This window comes from Mus musculus, chromosome 6 (assembly GCF_000001635.26).
Source record: "Mus musculus strain C57BL/6J chromosome 6, GRCm38.p6 C57BL/6J".
Taxonomy (NCBI): Eukaryota; Metazoa; Chordata; class Mammalia; order Rodentia; family Muridae; genus Mus; species Mus musculus.
Window position 1 is genome coordinate 126,156,721 of NC_000072.6, and position 10,580 is coordinate 126,167,300.

General features: G+C 49.9%; 1 protein-coding gene across 5 annotated transcripts in view; it reads right to left on the minus strand.

Moving 5' to 3' along the window:
• Ntf3 (neurotrophin 3) overlaps positions 1–10,052 on the minus strand; it is a 65,361-nt gene extending 55,309 nt beyond the window's left edge. Inside the window, exons 1-2 of one of the 5 annotated variants that reach the window (NM_001164034.1) lie at positions 9,820–10,024; positions 8,010–8,120 (exon numbers count right to left, since the gene is read on the minus strand). In NM_001164034.1, coding sequence (NP_001157506.1) covers positions 8,010–8,027 — 18 coding nt within the window. In that variant the 5' untranslated portion in view covers positions 8,028–8,120; positions 9,820–10,024. Of the gene's footprint in view, positions 1–6,687; positions 7,163–8,009; positions 8,241–9,815 lie in introns of those variants that run through there. The other 4 variants (XM_006505715.3, NM_008742.3, NM_001164035.1 and 1 more) reach the window with 4 other exon arrangements.
• Positions 10,053–10,580: the final 528 nt, after the last annotated feature.

Consider the following 10,580-nt stretch of genomic DNA (forward strand, 5'->3'; position numbering starts at 1 on the left):
TAAATGATGGAGGCTTAGGTCTAGAAACAGAAGGGAACAGTAAATTGTAGTTAGCTCCAACTTCTTGGCACTCTCTAGGAGAGAGAGAGAGAGAGAGAGAGAGAGAGAGAGAGAGAGAGAGAGAGAGAGGAGAGGAGAGTATCTCTTGTGTAGAGAAGAAATGCATCACCCTACATGTGAAAAGTTTAAAACAGAGTAAATACATATATTTGGAGCACAAATATTGTAAAACAATCAAATGGGCGTTTGGTCAGTGATTTTTTGCTGTACAGTGAAAATACCTTCAAGCAACATGACTAAGTCACCCCTTTTTGGTCTTGAAAGTGTGCACATGAATGTGCTCCTGTGGTGTGTGTGTGTGTGTGTGTGTGTGTGTGTGTGTGTGTTAGTTGTAGTTAGGAGATAAGGAGAGGAAATGGAATCAAGAGCATTCATTCAGCCATACTCTTTGAAGAGAATAAGAGTTACCACCAAGAAGTCTTTTTATTTCCCTATTCTTGGAAGTACTTTTGCCCAGAGAGTGAAATTCAGAGACAGATACCAGGGCTGAAGGACTTGATGCCTGCCTTATTCTGTCTTAAACATAGCTTCGGGACTCAGTCCTTTGAAGCAACCCAGGCCCCTCAGCCCTCAAGCAAGAAATCTGCTTAGCCAAAGCCTGACTCTAAATGGTTGGGTCCCTGGCCTATCCAGCCATCTTTCAAACTCCGAAGAGATCTCCTGTTCTCCATGTAAGTTTAGACTTTGTGCAGTCCTCATCCCAGGACTCATGAATGCTGAGACCTACCACCTCTTATGGGCTTGTGGATCAAAACCAGATGCCAGCTCCACTGTTATAGACTTTACAAGGAGGCAATTGTGACTTAGATCAATACCCGCATGCTGGAAGGGCAAATTCCCTTGTCAACAGTACGGGAAGTAAATGTGGGTGTGAGGGGGAATGGGAGTTATGACAGATCTGACACATGCTTGCCAGCAGGTGGCTAGAAACCCTAAACATTTGTCTTGCACAAGAAAAGGAAGCTTCCGGTGGAGCAGGCTATCCTGTGGGGTGACAAACTTCACCCCTGGGGACTATGGGACCAGCTTCCATCTGGATGATATCATAGAACACAGAAAACACAATCCGGTGGACATTGGAGCGCTGTTGGCTTCAGGAAGGCAAGTATATCAGCATTCTGCTGTGCAACTGAGGACCTGTCCTTTAGCTTCACATCAGCTCCGTACCCCTAGTTATCTATGGGGTTATCTGGGGAGACTGAGATACTGTCATGCAATATTTGTCACAATGCCCGGCAACCACTAACTGCTCATATACTATCATTGTCTTAGGTGGGCGCTCATCTTTTATTAGAAATGTCGGCAGTGAAAGGTATTTGAGAGGACGATGTTGAATGAGTGGCACCAGGTCTACCAGAAAGCCAAATGCAACTACAATCTGCTCTGTAGACTGCATACTGCATAGACCAAGCCAACATCTTGAGCATTCTTGGACAAAACAAAATGTTCTGGTAAATTCTTTGCATGCCTTTCTGGCTTTCTCCAAAGATAAAAACAGGAGCTCCTTAGAATGTGCCAAGGCACGCTCCAAGTAAGGCATATTAGCAAAGATTAAATAGGCCAGGATTAATGTCGAATCTTAGGGTGGTGGAGCTGGGATGGTGGCTTTGAGGCCTGAGGTCTTCTACTAATTCAAGCCCTTCCCTTACAGTCAGGGAAATCACAGCCTGGAGAGAATATTCAGGGTTGCATAGCAACAGCTAATTAGTGACAGAGCTCAGTTAAAAGCTTGATCCCCATATCCATGTCAGCAGGCCACCTGCTGCCTCATGTTGTTTAAGACCACCTTGTAATGAATAGGGTCCTTTGAGGCCAGTAAGCTACTTAGTTCTTTGCTTCATTTGAAAACCACTTGTTCAGATGTCTTCTTTGGTGATGTTGCCAGATAATGAGCAATCATAACAGAGCAAACCACAAGTCTATCATGGGAGGAGGCCCAGAGTTCTAGAGACCTCAGTAGTTCCTAATCAATATGGTCAGAGGAGCACTCTGGCAGATAAGGAAATGAACAAATAGCAAGTGCAGCCTGGTCAAATAAAAATAACTATATATATCTCCTTAGTATGTGTAGGTAACATTAGAGCTCGCTTCGCAGAAAACTGTCAAAATCTCTTGGACTACCTACATGTGTGTTCACAGTTTGAAAGTGAGAATTCTTAAAGAATATGTACATATTTCTTAATATTTTGATTTTATATATATATTTTTTTTCTTTGTTTTTTTTGTTCTTTCTTTCTTTGTTGTTGTTGTTGTTGTTTCTGTCCTGGCTTCTTGATCTTTAGAAATTTCCAGGGCAAGGATGAGGTAGTATTTACATTGGCCCCACACTTCAAAGCTAATAATCCCCATATGCAAATGATCTGAAAGAAAACTGCTTCTTTTTTCCATAGTAAATAAATTTGATGACAGTGAAATCAGAGCCAGTGCCCACATATGTGTCCACCAGTAGCATAAGCTCTACAAACATTTTCTGCCCTTCCAGGATAGCTCCTGCATTAGTGTGTCTTCCAACGCGCGTGCGCGCGCGCGCGCACACACACACACACACACACACACACACACACATGCACGCACACACTGTGATCTCATAAGCAGGTGCTGGCCCATGAACAAAATGTATCCACTGGCCTTATCAGCAACCCCACATGGGCTTTTCTCCAGTAAAAGATTTGGTCCTTTTCCAACAAAGTCAGTCTTACATAAAACTCTGTCCAATAGCCATTAGTTCAGTATTCCCAATGTCAAAAACTGCCTGCAGCACTAATGAGTAGAACAGCAGCTGCTGAGGTCTTGAAACAGTGGTGGGTTTAAAGGATCTTCTATGTCACCCCCAAACCCCTTCTCTCACTTCCAGCCAGCACCTGGATTTGCAGCTCCTCTGCTTAGGGTGGGAGCCTTGGAATGGCTCAGGAAAAGGTCTGCAGCCTGCAGCAGAATGGCTTGCTCAATTAGGCATCCTGAGTGGAGGGGAAGAGGAAAGGCCTGAACATCTGATCCGATCCGTCTGGGAATGCAAAGGCAGGGATGGGAAATGTTATGTAATTAAACTCTCCTAGCCTGTCCTGCTTGGGGAATGAGAGACCCATCAGCAGTGACCTCTTCCAATCAACTTAATTGGCCCAATCTCGCCAAAAAAAGCAAAAGAATTGGTTTAGTGCCTCATGGAAATAACTTAGCTCCTGACTATTTATGGCCACTGAACTCCAGGATGGGAGCCTTGACTGGGAGCCAGGAGTTGACAGTGTGTGCTAACTTCAGGGAGGACTGGGATGTTTCAGTGCCTCTGAGCCTTTATCCCTGTCTTGGTGGAAAGTGGCTGTGCCCACTTGCTGCAGTGGGCATGCAGCATTTCACGGTTCCAAGCCCCAGGGTTCTCTTCAGGCAGACCGGGGCCTGCCAAGGACTTATCATCTAGGAAAACACAGACCTTGACAGTAACACAGGGTGGCTGGACTTTGCTTCCCTCTTACACAAACGATGGTGTTGCCAAGAACAATTACCATGCTCTGTGTTTTCAAAGTCACATTTGTTTTGGCATTGTAGTTTGCAAAACGGATGCTAAAACAAAATGTGTCTGAAAATTAATAACGGATTCTTGTATTGCCTTTCTTCCTGAGTAATCCAGAGACATATCAGACTTCCCGGAACTAAAATCTAACTTTACCAGCCTCCAGTTTATGGACAGGTAGTAAACTCAGGCAAGCCGTGGGAAAACGATATAATTTGTTTGTTTGTTTATGTGATGGGTAAGCATCGGAGATGTGATGTTATCCAGAAGAGACAAAGATCCCATTTTCCCAGTGACAGACAGATACCCGCACCTGAGTCCAAGTGGATCGAATCTCTTTAGACCACAGCTTTTATAAGTGGTCCCTTTGAGCTCTGCCAGGTAAAGAGGAATACATTTTCCTTCTTACACAGCCCTCATCAACATGCACTCCGTAGAGAGGGGCAGGGAGAGTCCCAGACATCAGAAAACCATTGTTCCGAAGTAGAGGACTAAATGCAGGCGCTTCCAGCTGTGAGTCTACCTCACTGTTGTGCTCTCAAAAAATAGGGGCTGGAGCTGTGTCTAACATCAGCTGTTTCTCAGAGAAATGAACTTCCTCGAAACACTGAAGGAGAACTTCAAAATCATACAGTTTCAATCTCATGCATTAAAACTGTCACTAGCCTAATAGTGTCCCACCCAGATGCCCTCGCATGGTCAGGAAGGGGTTCCTTGTCAGCTGGCCCAGGTGAACGATGCGATGCGTTTACCCCTAAAGTAATCTTCCTCCTGCTTTGGCCTAGTTACTTCACACCCAAGTGAACCCAGTGAGCTCCTTCTGCCGCTCACTCCGGAAACCCACAGATCTTCTTTTATGCATACCTTTTGTTCTCTTAAGGCACAGGTCTAAGCATCCAAGACCAAACTTCTCCCTTCCCCAAACCCTCAGAATCCCTACAAAACCACACAGCATACTCCTTCACAGGGTTCATCATGTTATGTGCATCTCTCCATCCAGTTGGTGAGTTTTCTCATGCTTGCTGTTAGCCTCCAGCAAGCCCATAGAGAAAAGCATTAGCACATACTCAGCTTAGCTTTAGATCCACAGAGCAGAGAGCCTCAAAGCCAAGCAAGCACTGCCAGCCTAGCCTTTCATGAACATCACTGTACCTTTCCCCAGGTCCATGTTTCAAGATTCACATGGGCTAGAAAAAGGACATCACTCACTCCATCCTGAAATGGATCCAGTTCCTCCCCATCCCCCACCTCACACCCACATATACTATTCCCAGCCTAGCATATACTCCATGCTAGCAGCAGCAGCACCCTCCAGCTCCCTTCCCATCCACAGAGGTATCCATCACCCTTAACCTCTCATCACCCCCTTTTACAAAACTACAGATATATTTCAAGTCAGCTTCCCTTTGGCTCCCATGATCCAGAAGAAAACTCCACAGATGCTGCCCTCTCTATTCCTGGCAACGCTGTAACAGTCAGCTGAGCATGGAGAAGGAATTTTTCCAAGGCAGCGTGCCATGCCTCAGCACCCAACAACGAGCTGAGCATCCAGGAGATGTCCCATTAATTTTTAAAAAATAATAATCAACAATAACTGGTGGTAACGTGTCCATCTACTAAATGAGAGAGCCCGTTATACAGTATTGTGCAATGTGCATCCTTACCACTTGGCGTGCAAAAGGATTTCTTTACTCAAGAGTCTTGTGCAGGCTGCACTTCCTGTCACTGGACCCTGTTCCAACACACAGAGGAACTTTCCCCATGAATGTGTAACCCTCATTCTAAGCCTTCCAGGTCCCTTCACTGGAAGGTGGAGAGGCAAAGCCATCCTTGCTTCCGTGCACTATTCTCTACATGAATGCCGGAGCCCATACTTCTTTATCTTCCATGTGCCCCAGTGCTCTTCCAGTCAAACCCTAGGGCTGTCCAAGCCTAAGGAGGGAGTTAACAGTCTGCTCTCCTCAGATAATCTCCCCCTTACATCCCTTTGGTCATCTTCAGGCACCCAGCCCCCACACATGTCCACCTTCACACACACACACACACACACACACACACACACACACACACACACACGCAGCCCAGCCGCCCTCCCACACCACACCCAGCCCATGTGTCTGTGCAGGCACGCACAAGCCATCTGTCTTCAGCACACTGCACTTCTCCAGCTCTGACACCCTTCCCAGACACAGATTTCTCATTAGCTACACCTATGTTCCCACAAGCTCTCATCTCCTGCTATGCACACAGATGCCCAACACGCAAGCTCCTCACCCCTCCCGGGCCAGCCAGGCTGGAGGAAGCTGGAGAAAGCTCCACCCCCAGGTCTACCCTCCTGCCCCAACGCCCCTCTCACTGAGACGCGAGAAAGCCCTCCCAATAGGTCTCTGGCCACCCAAGGACCAGGTTCCCTTCTTGGGAAATCAGACCGGATTCCTACAGATCCAGTCTTCTTAAGGCCCTCTTCGACATAGCCCACACCGAAGGACAATCCTATTTGCTCTCCCAGAGGGGAACGCCGGGAAAACTTTCTTCTATCCTTATATACAGCTGCCTGCAGCTCTCTTTTTCTCTCTCCACTATCCCCTAACGCTACACTCGGGTCTGCTTGATTCTGAGTCACAGTTAGTTGGGTTTATATCTTCTAGATTCCATCTCTCAAATTTCTTTGAGCGACACGCCAGGATCAGGGGAGACGGGCTAAACTGGCAGAGTTCGGGCTATTTAGAAAACAGAACCGACTGTAAAGCTCCCCGGTACAACTAACGTTTAGGGAAGTGTCCTTACATATTTCCTCGGCCGCTGGTTTGTAGTGGAAAGACATCACTTTACTGAAAAGCAGGTTTGTCAACACACTCCTTAAACCCACAGAACTTCCAGCCTCAGACTCTGCGAGTAACACCCACCCTTACAGTCTCCCTTCCCCTCCCCCAGCAGGTCCCCGCCCCCAACCTCTTCACACTCATAAACAAGTCCCGGCTCAGGGGCTCCAGCTCACTAGCTAGCAAGCCGCCTGCTCTGGCTGGGACCGCGTCCTAGAGCAGCCGCCACTCAGACTCTCAACCTGCTACCCGCCGGCCGCCAGAGGTCGGGGTCAATCCGGTGGGTGCTTCCCAGACCTGGAATACGGGAGCCTCGATTCCAGTTCCCGCCTGCGACCTCTCTAATCAACTGTGTCCACACCATTCGGTGCTGGAGTCCCAGGAAGGTGCATCTGAACGCCGCGGAAGAACGCCAAAATTGCGCAAAGCAGTAGCGCCTCTTGGATGCACACCCACTCACTCCCGAAAGCGACAAGGAAAAAAGTCCTCCCCAGCCCTCCCATTCCACACCTTCAAGAGTGCCAAATTTCATTAGAAGTATCCACCACTGTGCAGAGCGCCTTGGTGGCAGCAGGAAACAGTCCAGTTTGCTATGTGTTCTTTTAACTCCGACCTAACTCTGAGGGTCTCTGATGTTCTGGACCCTTCCCATACTACCTCTTGGGGCGGGGGTGGGAACCCTAAAAAGGACTCCGAGAAACTGGCACCAAATCCCTACCGATGGCCCCACCCCGGTACCCACCGTTCCATGGCCGGGTCCCAGACCCACAGGCTGAGCGCTAGCTCCAACATCTGCGCGAAGACCCAGGGTGGGAAGCCATTGGGTTGGCGCTGGCCAGAGTAGCCCAGAGCTAGGGACCCTCTCAGAGAAAAAGCTTTATGTGGGACAACAACGCAGATACGCACTGTTGGGCTTAAGTCCCAACTCCCCCCAACCTGAGAAGTGACGGTGCGGGTCCTGAGCTTTGCAGCCCCTCCCCCAGCCCACGCCCTGCCGGGCTGTGTGTTGGAGCTGATGAACGTTGCCCGGTGGCCAGCGGGGTGCAGGGCACAAGCCGGGATCCTGGTCTCTTCCAAGCCCCATTTTTGTCTGCTACCCGCTTTTATTATAGGATGCGCGGGAGTCTTCTGGGGGAACCAGATAGGAGGGTCGGAGGTGTGTATGCATGAGGTGGAGTAGGATGGTGATGTCCAGAATCCCTTTCTTGCCTTTTCGTGGTCCCCATTTTCCCTCGCCTCCACCTCCTTCCCTTCCCAATGCAGGTTTGTTAAACCTGATCACTTTCCCAGACTGAGGGCGGTTTCTTGAGCAGCCAGGGGACTAGAGAAAAGAGGAGGAGGAGGAGGAGGAGGAGGAGGAGGAGAGCCATATCCACGCGCGCACAAGTGTGCATGCATGTGGAAGGAGGGTGGTGGTAATTGCGCCTAGGCCTGGGCAGATTCGAGCTCAAACTTTGGGGAAGGCACAAGAACCGAAAAGTTAGCGTGTTGCGCGATGGGGGTGGGGCTGGGTGCAGAATTGGGGCCCCCCACGCGGATCCCCAAGAAAATCTCCCCCACGCGATTCCCCCACCCCCTCCGGGACCTGCCCACCCAACGTGCCCGCCACGTCCCCTTACCGTGGCAGAAGTAACCATGGCATCCGTGTGACTATTTCCAGGGACGTCGACATGAAGAGAAAGGTGGACTCGAGTTCGGTCATTCAGTCTCGCCCACCCCTGCCGCAGCCACTACCCAGCGGTGGGAAAAAACGAGGGGAAGAAAGAAAGAGGGAAGAAAGTTGCGCCGGGCTATCTCGCGGGGCGGTGCGCGGAGCTGCTGGGTAAGGAGAGGAGCCTTCAACTCTGAGTCCCGTGAACATAATCTGAGCGGTTATAACCAGCCAACCCGGCCAGATGGCTCCGCGCTCAGCGCCTTAACCCCTTCCGCGCCAAGCCCCCTAGCCCCGCCCGCAGTGACTTGCAGGCCCGCTCCCTGGCATTTTGGAGTTTGCTCTCGAGACCAATGGGAAGACCTAGTCATTTCTCCTAGTCCACTTCAAAGGAAAACAAACGAACGAACAAACAACAAATAAGCCCTCTCAAAATAGCCTACTCTTCATTATCCCCTCTTTTGACCTTCCCTTTTAGAGATGGGGAGAAGGAGCCAACAAAAAACGTTTGATTTATCATTATATTTTACACGTAAATATCTTCGATCTGTCTTATTCTTGAACTTTTTCTTTTAAGGCTTCCTTCCTTTCTTTCTTTCTTTCTTTCTTTCTTTCTTTCTTTCTTTCTAACTAGGCAGATGAAGGCCTTTCTTGCCCCTTGGCTCAGGAAAGCTTGAACCTCAACCTTAAACTCTGTCTCCAAACCTCAGACCCTTCTGTCTTTGGATCTCTCTCCACCCCCTATTAAGCCCCCCCCCAGCCCCCCCAGGCCCTCACAACAACAGGAATCTGCGCATGAACAGTTGCTTGCCTGCCCTCGAACTCCTCAGTCCTGGGGGCAGCTCACAAGGCACAGTTAGTTCAAGCTGTCTAGGGAGGTTAAGTTGCTGAGGTACGGTGAGGGTGGGAGTGCTAAGCAACCGAGGAAGGGGTGGTTTGCGTGTGCGCAGAGTGTGCGTGAAAGAAAAGGAGAGGTATGAGCCAAAGCCCCACGTTCTACACACTCCCTAACTTCTCCACCCCTTTCTTTCAAGGTAGGAGCCGACCCTGGAGCTGAGCATTTGCCCAGCACTCGCCGCTTTGTACAAAAACAATTTGCCCAGAAGAAAGGGCAAGCAAGGCACCCCTTCCTGACTCCCCGAAAGTAGCGACGCTCTCTTGCACAACCGCTAGATTCATTCGAGGAAAAGATCTCAGGGTGGAGGCAAGGGTCTTATTTGTAGATTATTTTAGCTATTCATTAGATTCCCCCCCCACACACACACACACTTGATCCGAGCTGATTCTCTCAGATTTTACAGTGGTCAGAGCATCTAGATTTTGCTCAACTGCGGTCCAAGAGAAATGAAGGGGGAGGGGGGAATCCTAGTGGTAAGGGGAACCGGAGAACCAGAAAGTAGTACACCATTGCTCCTTCATTCCCTCCCCCATTCTTGCAAGGTGGAACTCAAGTCCAAGTGCCCCCTCCCCCCGCCCCCACCTCTGCCACTCTCCAAGTTGCCTCCTGTCAGGACATTTGACTCACACACAGCAGGAGAGGCGATTTGATAGTCCACCTCTTCCTTGCCTCCTAATAAAGTCTGATAAGCAACTCGCAATGTACTTTAGCAAGGTTCCAGGTTCAAAACCTGGAAATTCCTTGGAGATGCATAGGTTTGGTCCACACCCAGGAGTGCCAGAATTGCACCCACCGGTTAAGGCTGAGAGAAGCTGCGGGGCGAAAGGAGGCCAGAGAGGATGGAGAGTCGGGGGCTGCATACTAGATAGATTGTACCTGCCTCATCATTATCCTGGCTGACGGGGGCTGCCACATCGAAAATGGCCTGCAGCACCCACAGAGGCCCACCAAGGACGTCACCTCCAACGATCCCTTTGAAGGACTTCCCTCCTGCCAAAATATCTTCTTCTTCCTCCGGATCCGATCAGGCTGCAGAGTTTTCCCCTTCACCCTGCCACACAGCACTTTGGAGGTTTGGCTTGGGCGTGCTCTGTGAGGTTCTGGTTTTCTCGCGGTCTTCTGGCCCGCCCCTGCCCTCCCCCACTTCCCGCACTTGCCTCCCCCCACCCCTGCTTTCCCCCTCCCTTCCCGCCAGTCTCTCTGCCAGTGGAGTTCTAGGGGCTCATTTCTCAAGCTCCTGGTCCCGGGGCTCTACAGACTGCAACCAAAGAGGTGCTTGATTCTCTGGGAAGGAAGGAACGGGTTAAATACACGTGTGGGCTGCACCGCCGCCGGCTGCTCCCCGGTCACTGGCGGTCTGGAGGGAGGAGGGGTCTACGAGGGGCAAGCTTAAATATGAACAGTCAGAAGAAAAGGCAGCAGAGTTCGAGACTTCGATTTGTTCTGCAGATGCGGTGCACTAGCTGGCCGCCTCCCTTTGCCAGACCTGGGCGACGTCAGGAAGAGTGCATTGTTTCCAACTCAAGGGTGCAGGAGGGTCTGTCTCTGCCTGCAATCAACAGGCCTTGTAATATGAGAGGTGACACCTTAATCTTGCCAAATATGTGCGGTGTCTTGGGGGGAGGGCGGAGAATGGGGAAA